Raw genomic sequence first — 20,727 nt, 5'->3', positions numbered from 1 at the left:
GGTTGCATACTGTGACCAGCATTATTTAACATATTTATACTCTGAAAACATCTTTAGAGAGGCCTTGGACGAATCATAAGATGGTATTGCTGTAAATGGCTAACTTATAAACAATATTAGATATGCAGACGATACAGTATTGCTGGCAGATAGTGCGCAGGGGCTCCAAAGGATGATGGATAATGTTGTAGAAACATGTAACAAATAAGGCCTAAAACTAAATTGAAAGAAGACAAAAATAATGATCATTAGTAAGAACACCAACATAGACGCCCAAATTAAATAAACAATACACTGTTAGAAGAGTGGAAAAATATGCTATTTGGGCTGCAATATTAAGGATACTAAAAAATTGAAAAATCCTTTGTAAAAGGTATAAAATTTTATTAAAATTTCTTTAAAGGGCTACATCACAACAAAACGTTTTCAAAAAAATCTTTTATTACAATTAGTTGGCTATGGTAATACAGGGTAACTTCTACGTCACGTTGTCGGTTTGCTTTTTGACACCTTTAAGAAACATCAGTCATTTTGCATTTAGTTGCCATTAAGGGACTGTTCAAGTATTACGTAACGCAGGTGGGGGAGGGGGTCAAAAATCTTCAAAAATTGCGTTATGCAATAGTTAAACTCCCATAAGAGTGCGTTACGTAGGGGGGGGGGTTAAAAATCTTCAAAAATTGCGTTACGTAATACTTGAACGCTCCCTAAGTCATTGGAATGTAAACAACTCAATTTGGATCCCACGTGTTGGGAAATTCAATACATTACCTTAGGGCATTATCCTAGTTGCCATGTGACCATCATAAGGCATTTTATTAAAGTATGCACTTTTAACGCATCTATGTTATATTTTAAGGGTTTTTACCCGGATATTTTTCGTTGGGGGCTCAGCTAGCATCCAGTGTGTAAGTATAACCAACTTGCTCTAACCTTAGTCAAAATTTAAATGCCACCTTTACATTCATTAAATCGGTTATACTTATTTTTAGATCTAACACTGATGATGATTTTTTATTAAAATCGAAAACGTTTTGTTGTGATGTAGCCCTTTAAAGGGATTTTAATAAAATTGTATACCTTTTACAAAGGAATTTTTCCAATTTTTGTGATTGATGGTATATAGCCAACTACAGGAAAACATTTCTTTTCCTTGTGGATTAAGGATACTACTTGGGATCATAGCTACAAAATAAAAACTCGTATCGAAAAAGCCAGTAGCTCTTTTAACATTCTTAGTAAGATTCTCTGCAACTGCAATTTTTTTAAGTGTCTGCTAAGTACCTGCAACTTATCTTTAAGTCCAGAATTTTTTCTTTCTTTTAAGGCCTAAATGAAGAATTATAAACATCCAATCAAATCGTCACAGTTAAAATAAAAATCGTCACTTCCTCAAAAATACGGAAATTATCAGTAAGCCTAGAAACGCGTGTCAAAGGATGTTAGGGGACTCGTTGTAATAAATGAGTTTTTATGCCGCCAATTATTATTTTAGCATTTCTATTCATATCCTTGTAACAAACATTTTCTATGTAAAAATTTGTCTTGGACCAAAATATAGTTTTCCCTTATTCATATTTTTTATTGAAAAGAGACCATTTTTATTGTCAATATTTCTCGTTTCTAGACTAAGCTACCACGGCACTTTGTCAAACGTTTTCTCTAAAGTTATTGAACATACGTGAACTTCTTATTTGTTGATTTGTCACTTCAAAAGATATTTGTATATAAATGGTAGAAGACCATGGTAGATGGCCTGACATTTGAGGTCCTCAGAGTAACAGTGACCTAAGCCATAAATTGAGCATGTTTAGATTAATATATCAATAAAAGCAGCAACATTAAATCTTCCGATTAAAACCCTTATCCGAGCATCATATTTTACTAACGTAACCGGGCAACTCGGGTCCGTTGGGCCCACCACTGTTCTTGAATGTACTATTCATATTTACCCATATATTTCTAATAATTTATTTTTTATTAAAGTTAAATTTAAATTGTCTAGATAAAAACAGGTGCTACTATAGTATGCGGTCTACCTCGAGGGTGCGATCTAACTGAAGGATTTGCACGAAATAATGAAATGCAAGAAAACTTTTGTAGAAAAAATATTTATTCGCAAGTAATAAACATTTAGAGTCAAATAAAGACTTAACTAATAAATAAATAAAAGCTTTTGTAAATCTACCAGGCCATTTTATTTGATTGACTTGATTCCACACATCGCGTATTGCTGCTAATTTGTCGTTCCTTTTTCGTTCAGACCTCGTGTCCTTATCGTCAAATCGAACAAATCTTAGCAAATTTTTGAATCGTTTTAACCCCATGGTAGCTTTAAATATAGTAGGTCCATAAAACTTACTCCAAAGTATATCTACATTATGGATGCTGGCACTCAGGTGCCCTGCAGTAGTTACTAGTAGTCCAATAAAAGCATATAGCTCTGTAAAGTCGCAATATTTCCAGTTCTCTATCCATAGGACTTTTTCGGCTTTTTGAAGATATTCTTCTTTAGCGGCGAATCGATTGAGGGTAAAATTATACATGATCCGCGCGCCTGCGCACACTAACAGTATGTAGTTCTGACAGTATGTAGTTCATTGCTAATCTTTCAAGATAGGTATGTATGTATCTGTAACCGTGCAAATAAGTCATTAAAAGAATATATTAGTGGTTTTAGGAAATGTATTACTTATTATAATTCTTGTGTTTTTGGATTTGTGTGTCCCTGTAGTAAAATAATAAAATATTATATAAGCATAACATTTTTACACTATATGTCGCCGTGTTGTGTAATTATATCCGAAACTTACATGTCTGTTTCTAGGGCCTCGCTGGAGTAGTGGGAAATGCGTTAGCACTGAAATTGGAAGGTTGCGGGTTCAATTCCTGGGCGATTCATATATTTTTTTTATTTTTGGTTGTTTTAATAAAAATTTTTTGGAAGTGGTAGATAAGAAAGTTAGTTTGATTTTTAAATAAAATACAAATAACCTTTTAAGTATATTTACTTCGTTTAAATTACCTATTATATAATAGAAGAATATCTTCTTACGTGCGTACAAAGTACACACACATTCTTTTTTTATTTGTACACTAAACTCTTTCGTTCACAATTTTTTCTCCACAAACAAACAAAAGAAATCAACAGGATTATCTACACTTTGACCAGGGGCTAACATTACTTTGTGCACTTTGCTTTTTATTATGTCGCAGGATCGCATACGTCCTGTCGGTTGTGGTTGACTCTTCCAGTTAATTCCATCCTTAGTTTCAAAAATTACACACTCTGAAATCTTGGAACTTGTAGCTACACATTCTTCTTTCATTATCACTCAATACTACTTGCTGACCATCCTCTTCACTTGATTCCGAAAGATGATCTTCAATTTCAGAGTCACTTTCAATGGCACCTACATACTTCAGGAGATTCTTCATAATCGGAATCCCATAAATTATTAGCAATATCTTGCAGTTCTACCGCTGATAATGGTTTTCGGGACATTTTATTCGCGCTATCTACTTTCACTGTAATTCAATATAATTTTAGGGGCTTAGTTGTCGACACTAACATCTATATAAAACGATTGATAGCAGATGCATTATTTATTTCAAAATATGTATAGGTACTTACCTAACAATATTATTGCATTCCAACAATAATTATCAGTTTTTAAAATTCATTTAGAACAAATATAACATCTATTGTAAGCATCTCTTTGATGTTCACATCAAAGCATTGTTTGCTACACGTTTAGACTTTATTATTGTATTTTCGGAATCAAAAAAGTCGTTTAGACAATCCACAAAAACATTACCTGACTGCCAGATTAACTTTTGTAGCAAAGATTTAGACTTTAGGTATAAATACAAATAGGGTCCGACGGGCCCGTGTTGCCCCTTTACGTGACAAAGTTCTTTCGATGCAATAATTTCAAAAATTATAATGAATATTTTGAATAGCTCATGACTATGTTGAAGGAAACATACTTCTAAACAAATTCAGTGATGCATAAAATTCAATAAAAATTTTTTTATAAGTTTATGATAAAATAATTGGCGTCTCGGGCCCATTGGACCCACGTTGCCCGGATAAGGGTTAAAGGTTGGGCCACACATATCCGCACCGCGTCCGAGCCAGCATGGCTGGCCATTGGCCATCCTGTCTTTGCAAGGCTGGCCAATGGCCATGCTGACTCGGACGCGGTGCGGATATGTGTGGCCCAACCCTAACAAGGGCCTACACAACCTATATATTTGGCTAGATGGCACTACATAAATTGTAGCGCCATCCCATGAACATAATGGTAATACGAATGCAAAGATTGCATTTATCTCAAAACTTCGTTTTTGAGCTTAGGCCACTGCTGCTCTGATAGCCTCTTTTAGTGCTGAAGTGTATAAAGACCTATTTTATCCTCTTAGTACATAAAGAACTATTTTTACACCAAACACTCTTCATTATTCTGTACCATGGTATACTAAAACTGTTTAAAATTGATATGAATGATTGTTACAATTCTTTTATCTTGTTTAACAATTTTATAAAAACTAAACATGTAACCAGGGTACCTAAATAATTATAGTAAGTATTATTTATTATTTTATTCATATGTGTCATCAGTTCATGCAGTTTTTAATAAATTAAATGTTTTTAAATAGCGTTTTTATTTTCCCGATTTACGCCTCAATCACCCATATCTATGTAAATAATCGAAGACCCATCTGAGGTATTTTTTTAGTAGGTATATTAAAACCGATTGTTTTCGATCCAAATTCTGTTTAAAATGACGCGTCTAGAAGCCAAGGGGTATAAGTGCAATTTTGGTCAAGTTGGAGATAAGTACAGAAATAGATAGTCAATACCCATTTTAACGTTGTGGACAAAGGATACAAGTTAATTTAAAACCAGTAGTGACATATGGATTTTTCACTTATATCCTGAAAATAGTTTGTTTATAATTTGGCAGCCATTGGATATAAGTACGCTTATATCCCTTGGCCTCCAAATAAGTGTTACAGTAACTCATACAGGGCGTTCAGAAAACATCCCGACAAACGAAGACCGGAGAATCCGCAGATAATTTTAAGACAATTGAACTCAATTCATCTAGTCCGAAAATGCTTCCTAAGGGAGCTAGAGCTCTTTAAAGATGGAGTCTTGTAATTAGTTTTTTAAAATACCTATAGAACGCTTCTATGCAGAAAAACGAAAACTGGTAAACTTATTTATCTTCCAGAGATAAATCGATTGCATCAGTTGCGAATTTCTAGTACCGGTCATAGGCGTCCGTTTTGGGTAGGGCAAGGCTTATTTTATCGCATAACTTTTTTGTCGTTAACATTTAAGCATTTCTGATACTGCAATATCAAATTGTGAGGTGTTGTAGTACTAAAAGGTACTCTTGATGAAAGTCACTAAGATGCACCGTTGTCTAGAAAAACCAATTTGAAAACTTTTCGTTTTTTGAATTTGAGAAAAATTTGAAAAATATTTTTAAAATAAAACGGTGTATTTTACCGATTAAAAGCAAGAATAACTTTTAGTACTAGAATACCGCATAATTTAATAATCTAGTGTCAAAATTGCTTAAAAATTCAAAACAATAAAGTTGTGAGATACCATAACCGTTGACGGAATGGGACGTTTCATCGCCACCGTTTCGATGCCGCCGGTTCATCGCCAGTCCATTTCATCGCCGTCCGTTTCATCGCCAGGTAGTCGGTTGATTTTGTATTATGGGAGATGACACGACACGACGTTAAATTCAGTTCAAAACTTATGACAATTAAAAAGATAAAAAATATTATATTTACTGTTCTACTTCCCCTAAATTTTTGTACAGAAATTTTGGGTTCTTTTCGAATTTAAGAAACAGTTTCTCTTGGTTGGAAATGTTGACCGTGAAATTTAAAAGATTATCATTATAATACCGGGTGTCCACTTATATTTTCCCCCATTTTAACTGCCTATAACTTCTAAACGGCTCAAGATAGAAATATGCGGTTTTCGCTGAAATGTTTTATTTTAGTAAAAGTTTTGTCTGAATGGATTGAACTTTTTATATAGTTTTCAAATACGAAAACAAAAATGGCGGATTTTTGAAAAAAACTTTGTTGATTTTTTTTTAATGGAACACCCAGTATATTTTTTTGTAAATTGAAAGAAAGGTCCTTCACCTATCCAGCGATATAAAGTTTTTCAAAATCGGTTGTCAAATCATTGAGTAATTAATTTTTAAAATGAGAGGTGCAGCATGGATATCACATAACATAATATCAATTTATGTGATTTCCACATTGCATCTCTCATTTTAAAAATTAATTGCTCAGTCATTTGACAACCGATTTTAAAAATTTTTATATCGCTGGATAGGTAAATGAACGTTTTTTCAAGTTTTTAGGTAAATGACCATTTTTTATAACGCTTTTAAATAAAAAATGGCGGATTTTTGAAAAAAAAAACGTTGTTGACTTTTTTTATTAAAACACCCAGTATACTTATTTGTTACTTGAAAAAATGGTCATTTACCTATCCAGCGATATAAATCGGTTGTCAAATGACTGAGCAATTAATTTTTAAAATGAGAGATGCAATGTGGAAATCACATAACGTAACATAATATCAATTTGTTTAGTCATGTTATTTAGGTATGTAGTCCTGTCGCCAGGGGGGGTACAACGGCCTCCTGTATTCAGATGGACTTACCCAAGTTTTTATTATGTATTTTGGCCCGTAGAACACGAATTTTTTGGGTAACAGTTGATCTGGATGTCGATAAGATTGTTATAAACAAAGAAGTTGAGGAATTACATAACAGCGATTTCTCGCAAAACAAAACATGTTTTTGTATTTTTTGGGCCATTCTAACCAAAAAATGTTCCTACAAGTTTTTTCGTAGGATGCATAGTTTTCGAGATAAACGCGGTTGAACTTTCAAAAAATCGAAAAATTGCAATTTTTGAACCCGAATAACTTTTGATTAAAAAATAAAATAGCAATTCTGCTTACCGCATTTGAAAGTTCAAGTCAAATTCTATCGGTTTCGAATATATACATTGCTAAAAATTTATGTGTTTATTGCTAAAAAAAGCTATAAACACATAGTGTTTCCCGTGCCTAATACATGCGTTTATATGCATGCTACGTAGAAATAGCCTCGCTTGCACTTGTACCTACTCTACCTACTCGTTCGATTTTAAATGAGAAATCATTGAAAACATCACTCCAGCACTAGGTGTTTATACTTTTGTTTAACAATAAAATAATAAATTTTTAGAAATGCAAATAACTAAAACCGATATACTTTGACTTGAACTTTCAAACGCGGTAAGCAGAATTGCTATTTTATTTTTTAATCAAAAGTTATTCGGGTACAAAAATTGCAATTTTTTGATTTTTTAAAAGTTCCACCGCGTTTATCTCGAAAACTATGCATCCTACGAAAAAATTTGTAGGAACACTTTTTGGTTAGAATGGCCCAAAAAATACAAAAACATGTTTTGTTTTGCGAGAAATCGCTGTTATGTAATTCCTCAACTTCTTTGTTTATAACAATCTTATCGACATCCGGATCAACTGTTACCCAAAAAATTCGTGTTCTACGGGTCAAAATACATAAAAAAACTTGGGTAAGTCCATCTGAATACAGGAGGCCGTTGTACCCCCCTGGCGACAGGACTAATGTGACATCCACGTTGCACCTCTCATTTTAAAAATTAATTACTCAGTGATTTGACAACCGATTTTGAAAAACTTTATATCACTGGATAGGTGAATGACCTTTCTTTCAATTTACAAAAAAATATACTGGGTGTTCCATTAAAAAAAAGGCAACCACGTTTTTTCAAAAATCCGCCATTTTTTTTTCGTATTTGACAGCGATATAAAAAATTTAATCCATTCAGACAAAACTTTTGCTAAAATAAAACATTTCAGCGGAAACCGCATATTTCTATCTTGAGCCGTTTAGAAGTTATAGGCAGTTAAAATGGGGGAAAATATAAGTGGACACCCGGTAATATATTTTATATTATAAAAGTTGAAAAGTCTATTAAAAGATTAAGGGCCGGTACTTTATGTCTCCGTTAACAGCCGGTTAGTTAACCGGGGTTTAATCGGGACAGAAATATATGCATAAAATAGACATACACGCAATTATACTTATTATTATGTTCATAAATAATTATAATAATAATTACAATTGCTTTTATTACAACGCAAGAGGCCCAATGAGGTACTTTTCTGTCCCGATTAAACCCCGGTTAGCTAACCGAGGTTTAACCGGGACATAAAGTACCGGCCCTAAGTATGGCAACGGGAATGGCCATATCTGGCATTTTCTAGAATTCCTAATTAATACTAAAAATAAATAATAAATGTAACTGTTGAAAATTCGGAAATATATCAGATAGCGATTAACTGACTGGCGATGAATCGGCCGGCGACGAAACGTCCTAGACCCAACCGTTGACCTACACAAAACGGACGCCTATAATATGGATACTAGAAATTCGGAATTGATGAAATCGATTTATATCTGGAAAATAAATAAGCGTACCAGTTTTCGTTATTCTAAATAGTTTTTTTGTGAACATTCTTTTCAAGTTCAAAAAACGAAATATTTTCAAATCGATTTTTATAGAATACAGTGTATTTTACCAACTTAAAGTAAGAGTAACTTTTAGTAATAGAATACCTCATAATTTAATAATCCAGGATCAAAATTGATTAAAGGATAAACAAGAAAAGTTACCTATGCGATAAAATAACCATTGTCCTGCCGAAAACCAACGCCTATGACCACTACTATACATTCGCAATAGATGGAATCGATTTATCTCTGGAGAATAAATATTTATCTCTGGCATACAAGTTTTCGTTTTTTTAAATGGTAGCGTTCTGGAGGTATTTAAAAAAAAAACTAATCACAAGACGCCATCTTTAAAGAGCTCTAGATTCCTTAATAATCCTCCCTTAATAGCCTCCCATCCATCACAACTTCTACAGATATATGCCTCATCAATAACGGGAAATACAACAAATCCCAGATCAAGCCACTCGGGATAATATTCAGGAAGAACCCGACGAACCAGATAACTGCTTTGAAAGCGATGATGACTAGTTAAGTTAAGTTTATTTTTACTGTCTTTCCTACTTTTTTCATATTATATACCAATTTTTAACTTTTTCACAAAATTCTGTGTTTTGTTATTTAAATTGTATTTAAAAGAATAAAGATATAAGTAGAACCTACAGTCCAAATATTACAATTGGAAGACAATGGGTATAAGTGCTGTTTATTATTTTAAAATAGCTTGTAAAATGCCAAGTTTTTTTAATCTGATATAATTGTACTAGTACAAAAAAGTTTTTAAAGTAAAAAGGACCAGCCAATCACTAACTATTTTGAAAGACAAGCGGTAGAATTTAGAAAGATGTTAAACTTCAAACTTGATTTTCTCAAAAGTTCCAAAAATGCACTTGTATCCCTTTGCTGCTAAACGCCTTAAATACAATCTCTCTTTTATTTGAGAAGTAGGTGCAGGGTGTGATGATAAAAATTCAAAATGCCGACTGTGTTCACCACTGCAGAAAGAGTTCAAATAATAAAATGGTACCTTGTTATTTGGAGGCTATTCCCGTAGAAACAACTATATTTGCCATCATCAATTTGAAAAGTCTGGTTGTACAGTGGTAAATGTACAAACTGCTACCCGTCCGATTAACCTCGCAAAAAGAAAATTAGTCAAGAACGAGAAATTAGGGAGACCCAGATCTCTCAGCCAAGCATTGGCTGATGTGACCCCGTGTTCAAGTAAACAAATAGCAGATGAACGAAAAAAACAGTGACAAATATTTGAGCAGATCACTCAAAAAATATTTCAATAATCACGATTTTAAACGGATGGAAATAGGTCTGGATCCCGCATATGAAAAAAAAGTTGAATAATAGCAAGCTGAAAATTTGTTAATAGCTTAAGGGTGTCTAGTCGGATAAACTTTGACATATGGCAACACTGGAACAGGGGCAGTTTTAATTGTGGAACAGGTTAAAAATTTGGAACGGTTACACCACGAAAACGGCACATTTATTTTGTCCGACAGAACAGACTTAAACTCTCCGAACAGAGATTAAACTCTCATGCAAAAATCAGACTGCTATTTATCACCTGTCATAATTCCTGTCATTTGACACATTCTACATGTTCCACTCATTAAAACGCCCATTTGGTGATAAATAGCAGTCTGATTTTTGCATGAGAGTTTAATCTCTGTTCGAAGAGTTTAAGTCTGTTCTGTCGGACAAAATAAATGTGCTGTTTTCGTGGTGTGACCGTTCCAAATTTTTAACCTGTTCCACAATTAAAACTGCCCCTGTTCCAGTGTTCCCATATATCAAAGTTTATCCGACTAGACACCCTTAAGCTATTAACAAATTTTCAGCTTGCTATTTATCAACTTTTTTTTCATACGCGGGATCCAGACCTAAAATCTATCAAATTATGATGGAGAAATCCAATGAAAATGATATTGTGTTTTGAAGAATATTGTGTTAGCAGACGTTTTCTTAGGAAAACAAGTAATTGGACTTCGTAAGTTCTATGTTTTCACCCAAAGTAATCGAAAGTAGAACTGGAAGTCGATATTTGCACTCTTCGTGTAACTTTGCGTCGATTGATATACGATTTTACTAATTTTGTTTAAACAGAAATGACTTCAAAACCGGAACTAAAGATTCAAACTCAACTTTTCAATACGCTTCGATTGATGTGTTACATGTACTATTTCTGCGACTATAATGGCACTTCTGGTTGGAACTGTTTAACCGGAAATGATATAATAACCGAAATTTTATATTTGGACTTTGTGACTTTAAAACAGTACTTACGGTTGCAACTCTAAAACCGGAAGTCCGATGTCAAATTTCTCCCTTGGGTTATAAGCCTTCATTCGACACCTTATTTGCCATTCTATCTGTATTAATAACGGACGAGTTTTATTCGCGAACGGAAAGACAGACGGACAGACAGTCATGAAACCGGAAGTATATATTTGTTCTCGTCTTGCGAAGTCGCGTCGAATAATATATCACTTGTACTATTCCAGTGGCTTTAAAACAGTACTTCTGGTCGCATTTCTAAATCCGGAAGTCCTATGTCAAATTTCTCACATGTAGCACCATCCTTGGATTGTCAGCTTTCATTCGACACTTCAATTGTCATTCTACCTTGTATAGTGACGGAGGACTTATATTCGCGGTCAGACGAACAGACAGCCTAGATCAATTATCACCTTTATTACCATGCTTGGATTATAAGCTTTCATTTGACACCTCATTTGTCGATCTACCTGGCATAATGAAGTATAGGAGTTATATTCGCGATCGGACGGACAGACGGAAAGACAGTCTAGGTCAAATTTCTCACCTTTAGTACCATCCTTGGATTATAAGCTTTTATTTGACACCTCATTTGTCGTTATACCTGGTATAATGAAGTAGGAGTTATATTCGCGGTCGGACGGACAGACAGTCTAGGTCAAATTTATTACCTTTAGTACCAACCTTGGATTAAGCTTTCATTTGACACCTCATTTGTTATTCTAGCTGGTATAATGACGGAGGAGTTGTGTTCACAGACAGACGGACGTGCATAATTCAAAGTTTTCACATTTTTTCAAAATTGGGTGAAAACAATAAGCAGTTGAGTGTGCAAATTGCTGCACTTCAACATCTTTAGATCAACTTAAACGAAATTTGGTTTCAACAAGACGGTCCTTCACAGGACCGTCAGAGACTATTTAGATATATTTTTTTCTGAACCTGTGATTAGTACAAAAGGTACAATAAAATGGCCCCTTTGGTCACCAGTCTTAACTACCCTAGATTTTTATTTTTGGGGGATGTTAAAGACCAATTTGTACAGGCATGAATTCAGAAAGCCACCAACTTGGAGCAACTGAGACAGAAGATAGTCGAACTTTAGATCCAAAACATCATAAATGATGAAAGACGTTGTATAACAGGTTCGGTTTCTTTTTGGCACAAGGTGGTAGGTAGTTTGTTTTAGCATTTAATACGGTAAGATTTTTATTTGGTTTATACTTTCTATTTTTTTTTTATTTAAGTAGTAGGAATTTTTAGAATTAATTTCTATTTCATTCCACTTAATAGACCTAATTTTATTTTCACATCAACTACTTCTAAAAATAGCTAAACAAAAATATGGTTTCAAAGATAGTAAGAAAATACCAAAATGCTGTCTTATTTTAAATTAAAATAGGTAATTTTTCACCAATTTTGATTTCACCGATTTGTAAATCATAAGTAAATACTGAAATTAATTAATTTTATCTACGACTGATACATAATATATGTATTATACTTGTGGTGTTTGCAATATAATGCCATATAATAATCCCTTAGGGATTAATAATGCGGGATTAATAGCTATTAATCCCTCTGGCACAACAATCACAAAATTCACCACGGAAACAAAATAATCAACCTCAAAAAGTGTCACTGTCAAACGAATAGTATATTTGACAGTTTGTGTTGAGATGGACGAAAATGAAGAATCTTTTAATTGTACACCACCAGAAATTGTAGAACTAGCTACAGCAACAGCATCTACCTTAATACCTGAAACATCGAAATCCATTTATAATAAAACAAATAAAGTTGTTCATTAAAAATCTAAAATTAATTAATTTGTCGTAGATAAAGTAGAGTATACTACTCGCAATAATGGCTCTCATTCCCTCGGAATGTTACTCCCTCGCCGCTAACGCGGCTCGGTTCGTAAATATTCCTCGGGAATAATAGCCATCATTATTGACTCGTGGTATAATCTACTATTACTCACAGAACATATATGAAACTAATTAGTTTGGTGGCCCAATTTGGCCACCTTTCTTTAATTTAGCAATCTAGTTTACATAATATTAAATACTACAGAAGTGAAGGTAAGCCAATTGTATATGTTTGCTGAAACAACTTATAGGTCTGGATCCCGCGTATGAAAAAAAGTTGATTAATAGCAAGCTGAAAATTTGTTAATAGCTTAAGGGTGTCTAGTCGGATAAACTTTGATATATGGGAACACTGGAACAGGGGCAGTTTTAATTTTGGAACAGGTTAAAAATTTGGAACGGCCAGACCACGAAAACGGCACATTTATTTTGTCCGACAGAATAGGCTTAAACTCTCCGAACAGAGATTAAACTGTCATGCCAAAATCAGACTGCTATTTGTCACCTGTCATAATTCCTGTCATTTGACATATTCTACATGTTCCACTCATTAAAACGCCCATTTGGTGATAAATAGCAGTCTGATTTTTGCATTAGAGTTTAATCTCTGTTCGGAGAGTTTAAGTCTTTTCTGTCGGACAAAATACATCTGCCGTTTTCGTGGTCTGACCGTTCCAAATTTTTAACCTGTTCCACAATTAAAACTTCCCCTGTTCCAGTGTTCTCATATATCAAAGTTTATCCGATTAGACACCCATAAGCTATTAACAAATTTTCAGCTTGCTATTAATCAACTTTTTTTTCCTACGCGGGATCCAGACCTATTATTTACAAGCAGGACGACACACTGCGCCGAACAGCTTTGCAGATGACAGTAGGAATGTTCACAAACGCTTCAAAAGGAAGAAGGTTGGTTATCATTATTATATATGGTGGTGGGCAAATATATTTCATACCCTTTTGATTTTTTACATCAGGTACCAAGTTAGGAGGTGATCATGATGACCCGAATGCAGTAAATTAGGAAAACTGGCTGATAGCACAGTGTTTAATCGCCCAATTTGCCTGTAGGATCTGTTATTGAAACTGACAATGCTCTATCTATACCTAGTCCATTTGCTGACGGTAAAATATTGCAAAACTTCCATATTTTATAGAACCGCTTGGATTGACATGAAATTTGACATACATATTACATATAGCTAACATGTCAAAGAAAAAAAAAATGATATTGTACCGATGCATGTGTGCTTTTGCCCTTGGGGTGAGATTCACCCCTTCTTGTAGACTAATTCTAAACAATTTTTGTTCCATAGCGTTTTTTACTAATTCATTATGTTCATTTTTCGACAAAAAAAAAATACCTTTTTAGGCGATTTTTCGCAAATAACTCAAAAAATAAGTATTTTATAAAAAAAACATTCTTAGCAAAAATATAGCTTAAAAAAAGTGAAAAAAAATGTGTATGCATGAGGTCTCTACGCTCAGTAGAAGAAGAGTTGCAGCTTATGAAAAATGGGTTCTTATTCGTCAAATTCCAATAGAAATATTTCAACGTGAAATAACCAAAAAATAAAACACTTTTTGAGGAAAACACATTACAACTTTTTTGAAGCGTTTAAAAACAACTTAATTTTTGTTGTTTAAAAAAGTTTCTAACATCAAAAGTAAGTAGGTAAGTTGCGCCCAAAAATAATAAGTACATATTTTTGAAAATTTGTAACGCAGAATGAAAGACTACTTTATTACCGAGGGCCGAAAGTCCCTGAAAACTTCTATAATGTTTATTTTAATAAGTTACAGGGGTGAAAAAAGAAAGAAAATTTAGTGTGGCTTTTAATTTAAAATGTCTCATTCAAAAGAAACTTTTTGGTTATTCTAAGAGGCTTTCAGCCCTCCATAATAATATAATCTTTCATTCTGCGTTTAAATTTTTCAAAAGTATTTATAGCCCAGTAAATGAGCGGGTAATTCGGCGATACCGTGTAATTTTCAGTGGCACCTCCGAATTGCATGAACATTTGGATTTAGGTTCTACTTACCCTCCACTTCAAAGTTGAAATTGTGCCGTGGGTGGCTTTAACTTGGGGGGTGATAGTCACCCCTTCTCGGGGGTGAAAAAACATACGTTCAAGATAAGACCCGAAATGGATAAATTGACTGATTTTAAGCAACTTTTGTTCTATTAGAGTTTTTTACGTAAGTCAATACTTTTCGAGTTATTTGCCATTGAAAATGTTGATTTTTCGACAAAAAAACTACATTTTCAGACGGTTTTTCGCAAATAACTCAAAAAGTAAATATTTTATCGAAAAAAATATTAGCAAAAGTGTAGCTTATAAAAAACAAAAAAAAATGGTTTATCAGTAAAGTCTATCAATCAAATAAAAACAAAGTTGTAGCTCATGAAAAATACGTTCTTATTCGTCTAATTCCAAATCGAATATTTCAAGGTGAAATCACCGAAAAATTAAGCACTTTTCGCGAAAACCCCATTTAAACTTTTTTAAAGTGTTTATAAAAAGCTTTGTTTTAATTGTTAACAAAACTTTTAGCATTAAAAATAAGCGAGTTACGCTCAAAATAAAGTTGGCCCTATTTTTTTTTTGTAAAAAATCATGAAAATCGCGCCGTGTTTAGCTCCCCAAATGAAATTAATCGCTACCGCTTTACAAACAATTTACTTACCTATCTATTTTTTATATGATTTGTCAGTTTCACCGGTTTAAAGTGTTTATTTTTTAAAGGGTTATAATGGAGAAAGCTTGAATGGGTCACTAATCACGAGTGTATGCAAATTTTGAACAGCCATATCTTAACCAATTTTTGTCTTACGGAGAAACAAAATAAAACTAGCATATTTATAATAGCAAAACCTACATTGTTTACTCTATAATATTTTTCTTATCACTAATACTTTTTAAGTTATTTTGAAAAAATGAAATTTTTTAAAAATTTTTAGAAAATGTTTTTTACTATAAAACCAAATGTTTTCAAAAATAAGCACTTCAAACCAATCAAACTTACAGATCATATAAACAATACACATAAAGTTAAAATAGATGGTAAAGCCAAACGATTAATTTCATTTAGGGTGCTAAATAGAGGGAGGTTTTCACGATTTTTTTACCAAAAAATGGGACTAACTTTTTTTTCAATGTAACTCGTTTATTTTTGATGCTGTAAACTTTTGTAAAAAACAAATAATAATCTTTTTTTTCGATACTTTAAAAATGTTAATAAGATTTCCCGAAAAACGCTTCTTTCTTCGGTGATTTCGCGTTGAATTATTCGATTTGGAATTAGACGAATAAGAACGTATATTTCATGAGCTACAACTTTGCTTCTACTCAATTTCTAGACTTTACTGGTACACCATTTTTTTCGTTTTTTTATAAGCTACACTTTTGCTAAAAATATTTTTTTCGATGAAATATTTATTTTTTGAGTTTTTTGAGAAAAACTGTCTGAAAACGTAGTTTTTTTGTCGAAAAATCAACATTTTAAATCGCGAATAACTCGAAAAGTATTGACTTACGTAAAAATTTTTATAGAACAAAAGGTGCTTAAAATAAGCCAATTTATCCATTTCCTGGCTTATTTTAAACACGCGTTTTTCACCCCCCGAGAAGGGTAAATATCACCCCCCAAGTAAAAGCAACCAACGGCACAAATTCAACTTTGAAGTGGAGGGTAAGTAGAACCTAAATCCAAATTTTCATGCAATTCGGAGTTGCCCCTGGAAATTACACTCCAAAACGGTCATTTATTGGGCTATTATTAGTTTTCTCAGGATTCGAAAAAAATGAATGTATTTAAAAGGCATTGGTCCGAAATTTTGCGCGCTCTTAATCAAAATTTATTAGAATTGTGATTCTGTTGTCCAAGAGAAAAGGAGATTATCACAAAAAGTAAACAATACAAAATTGTTATAATGGTTATATTTATTACTAGGTACTCTTATTAGCCGAAATACCTGGATTTTTAGTTGACATAATATTTTGTAGATCTTACAAAGAGAAATGTTACAAACAAAAACATTACAATTTGGTACCTTTAATTCAGTGTTGTACATAAAAACAACGGTGATGCATAAAAAAATTACAGGGTTATACCTACCTTCGCTATTCGGAATTTTCACTTCTCAGCGATCCCACGCCTGGACCTCGATTTTTGACCTTCGCTTCGTTATCGATCATTCGCTATCTGTACACTAAACAGATACGAAGCGAATACGTTCGATAACGAAGCGAAGGGTCAAAAATCGAGGTCCTGGGGATATGGTGCTATTTAATTATACCAATAGAAAGAAAGTTTACAGACGAAATTGAGAAACAAAGTTTTTTTAAGCACTTATGAGATTCTAAGAGAAAACTATTTTGGAAAACTATGTTATTTAAACTAAGATAAACAGCTACTCAAAGTGTTTTCTTTTGAAGGTTTTAAGGTGTCGATCCTTCGTTCAAATAAATAAATGTAACACGCAGAATTCAAACATTGGGAACATTTCTGAATTAAATGGAATTAAAAAATAAAGGATTTTTGGAGTGTCACAAATTAACTGAAATTCTTTCTACATATTATACAATGATGAGTGCGCTAATAACCGCCAAAATAATGTAAAAGAAGAAAAAAAATTAACTTCTGAGATAGAAAGAAATGAAACTGTCAGAGGTGGGAACTTTAGCGATAGAAACCTATAAATTGAGGTACATTATATTGATTGTTTTCAACCTTTAGACGTATCGTACGAGTTTGGCAACTACCACTGCGACAGTTTTAGTTGACATACTCCTCTGATAGGTACGTCTAAGGGTGGAAATCAATCAATCTAATGCAAATTGATAGGTTTCAATTGCTAAATTTCCCACCTCTACTAGCATCTCTTTTTATCTGACAACTTAATATGTTTTCCATCTTTTGCGTTATTTTATTAGCGTGCTCATCACTGTATATCTTCTAAATCATCTTGTAAATAAAAAATATATACCTACTTACTTCTAATATTGATTTTAATTTACAGAATCCAATGGCGGATCAGCTCTATCATATGTAGAAATGTTTGAATCGTCCACGACCAATGCCCTTTTGTGGAGGTGCAAAGCTTGTAGCAAAGAAGTTACAAACAGGTGGCATCATTTTCACTCCCATACGACGCAGAGATCATTTTGTCCATACTGCCCAGCTACATACAGCCGCATAGATACTTTAAGAAGTCACGTCAGGTCAAAGCATACTATGTATTTACTTAATTCTGTTAAACCTGTTGTATAAGTTAATAATGGCTGTTTTCTATACTTTAGTTCAGCAAGCGGTGCACCAGATGTAAACAGTTATAAAAATAATTCGATACCTAATCAACTCGTTTTTTTTTTTCTAATTATAAATCTCTATTAACCGAAACAGTACCTACTTATTAAAGAATAGGGAACTTGTACATTTTTGTTGTATTACATAATAATGTTCAGTTTTGTTAAAAAATAAGATTTATAAAATTTTACGCCTCAAAAACTGATAATAAGTTAGAAAGTACAAATTTAAAATCTTCTGTGTATTTAAATCATTTTAAACGATCGAAGAAGCGCGCGAACACTTGTGGCGTCATATGGTCACATAAAAGTATATGCCTACCATTTTGTTTATCTTGGAGTTTGATACAGTTTTTAAAGAGATAGTATTGAATTGTGTGTGTGGTTAGTATGGAAAATAAAAGTAAAAAGTGTTGTTCAGCACCATTGTTTAAAAGTATAACCATAAAAACCCCCAATAAAATATTTATTAGATTACCAATGGATAAAAAACACCGCTTAAGAAAGTAGTTACATGCATCCTGAAATGACATTAAAGACATTTTAGTTCATTCTCAAGGTCTTCATGTATTTGAAAATAATTTTAATGTAAGTATTTAATATCTGCTTTCTACTTAACAGCGTTTAATAAATCAAGTGTATTTTGAACAAAAAGAAAATAAAACTTTTGGTATATTTTGGTAGATGTTCATTACAGATTGAATGATATTTGCCTATAGAATATTTTTCTTGAACAGTTTTTACTATAAAATTAAAATAAACTAGTCATATGTTTCATCAAATTCAGGCACAAAGGCAGATTCTAGAAAAGTCACTAGAATATAACATTCATACCCACCATCTCTTCGTCGACTTCAAAGCAGCCTATGGCAGAATTAAAAGAACTGCATTATAGTAGGAAAAATGAAAGATTACCCATGAACGAACACATAATAGTATATTATGCAACGAGCCTTTAATGATGGTCATTATGAAGTGAGTATGAGGAATTATGAAACGAGCCGCTTAGCGGCGAGTTTCGTATAGAGTACGAGCTTCATAATGATAATTAAATGCAAGTTGTATAGGTACACGATTTAAAATATATTCAAATTTATTAATTTTGTAACGCAAACAAATTAAGTAGTTTGTCAGTTTAACAGTTTGTTTACTATTGAGAACTGTCAAAGCGTATGTATTTGACTCGCCATTGGTCACTGCGCGTGCGCCACCTTTATCGCGATTCTATTGGTTAAATAGTTATTTTCCTAACTAGTGCGGAAAGTGATACTTTCACGCACGAGACTGCCGTTGACCCGAACGACGCGATAGCGGAGTTCGGGCAAGCAGTCGAGTGCGGGGAAGACACTTTCGGCATGAGTTAGGAACAATATTTTTTCTGGGGCCGTATGTTTGGAAAAAAGCCACAAAAATAGAGTTATATCAATTTTTATTTAGGAGTGAAAATACACAAATTAATTCTTTGACAAGGTTGTCAAAACCAAACTTTCAATATAATGAGTTACCACGACGACGATATTGGTTTCCATGACGACGATTCAAAACCATTGTAATTGTCTACTGATCTGACTTTTAAATATTATGTCAAAATAATTTTATTTCATCGAATTATCGCGCTAATTTCATTAAAACATGAACAAAATAAGATAAATTTGAAATAAATTAGTAAATAATATCTAAATATTGCATGTAATATAATATATTATAATGCCATATTACAAGGTATTTTACTTTCCCGCACAGCGTGCGGGAAAATTTACTTTCACGCACGCCGTGCAGGAAAGTGCAACTTTCGGAAACGAAATGTGTGCGGGAAAGTGACTCTTTCCGTAATGAACCAGTACCAGTATTATAAGAACAGTTTATATAATTATTACATATACTTGCGCTGGCCAATTTTTTTTGTAGCACGGTGACAGGAAAATACAGCGTGTTTTATAAATATGTAATATGTTCTTTCATGGGTTTTCTTTCATTTTTCCTATTATATTATGATGCAATGATAGACTTTGGGATCCCACCCAACTTGGTTAAGTTGACCCAACTAGGGTTGTAAAATGTAAGCTCGCGTTAGAATTCAAGGAGAAAACTCGACGTTCTTTGACATTGATAATGGTCTAAGACAGGGGGACGCGCTGGTGTGTCTCCTCTTTAATATTGCCTTGGAAAAGGCAGTCAGAAAATTAAACATTAGAATGAATGGAACTATTTTTAATAGATCGACACAAATTCTCGCATTCGCTGACGATATAATTATAATGGGCAGAAGTAAGAGCAACATGGTGCAGTGTTTTAAAGCGCTTGCGGACGCGGCAAGTGAATTAGGACTTGTGGTAAACGAGGAAAAAACCAAATATATGTTGGTTTCTAAAAACTCCCGAAATCTCCAACAGAGAATTCAAATTAACAACAATACCTTTAAGGAAATCAAGGAATTCGCATAAATATCTTGGATCGCTAGTAAACTCAATAAATACGACAAGCGACGAAATAAAAAGACGCATACCAATAGCAAACAGAACTGTTCACGGTCTCCAGAAACATTTAACAAGTAAAACTATAAAAGGTACAGTAAAGCTCAATATACAGTGGACGGCTAAATTATGGAATATTATCATTATTTCGAGAACCGTCGAGTTTTGAGGGTAATCCCGAAACAGGTCG

General features: G+C 33.2%; 1 protein-coding gene across 1 annotated transcript in view; it reads left to right on the top strand.

Annotated features, from left to right (window-relative positions):
• Positions 1-19,264, top strand: part of LOC114331254 (sex determination protein fruitless) — a 261,981-nt gene extending 242,717 nt beyond the window's left edge. Inside the window, exon 5 of the mRNA XM_050657926.1 lies at positions 17,778-19,264. Within this exon, the coding sequence (XP_050513883.1) occupies positions 17,778-18,028 (251 nt within the window). The 3' untranslated portion in view covers positions 18,029-19,264. The remainder of the gene's footprint in view (positions 1-17,777) is intronic.
• Positions 19,265-20,727: the final 1,463 nt, after the last annotated feature.

The sequence above is a fragment of the Diabrotica virgifera genome, chromosome 8 (genome assembly GCF_917563875.1).
Source record: "Diabrotica virgifera virgifera chromosome 8, PGI_DIABVI_V3a".
Classification (NCBI taxonomy): Eukaryota; Metazoa; Arthropoda; class Insecta; order Coleoptera; family Chrysomelidae; genus Diabrotica; species Diabrotica virgifera.
This window is presented reverse-complemented; position numbering and strand designations above follow the sequence as displayed.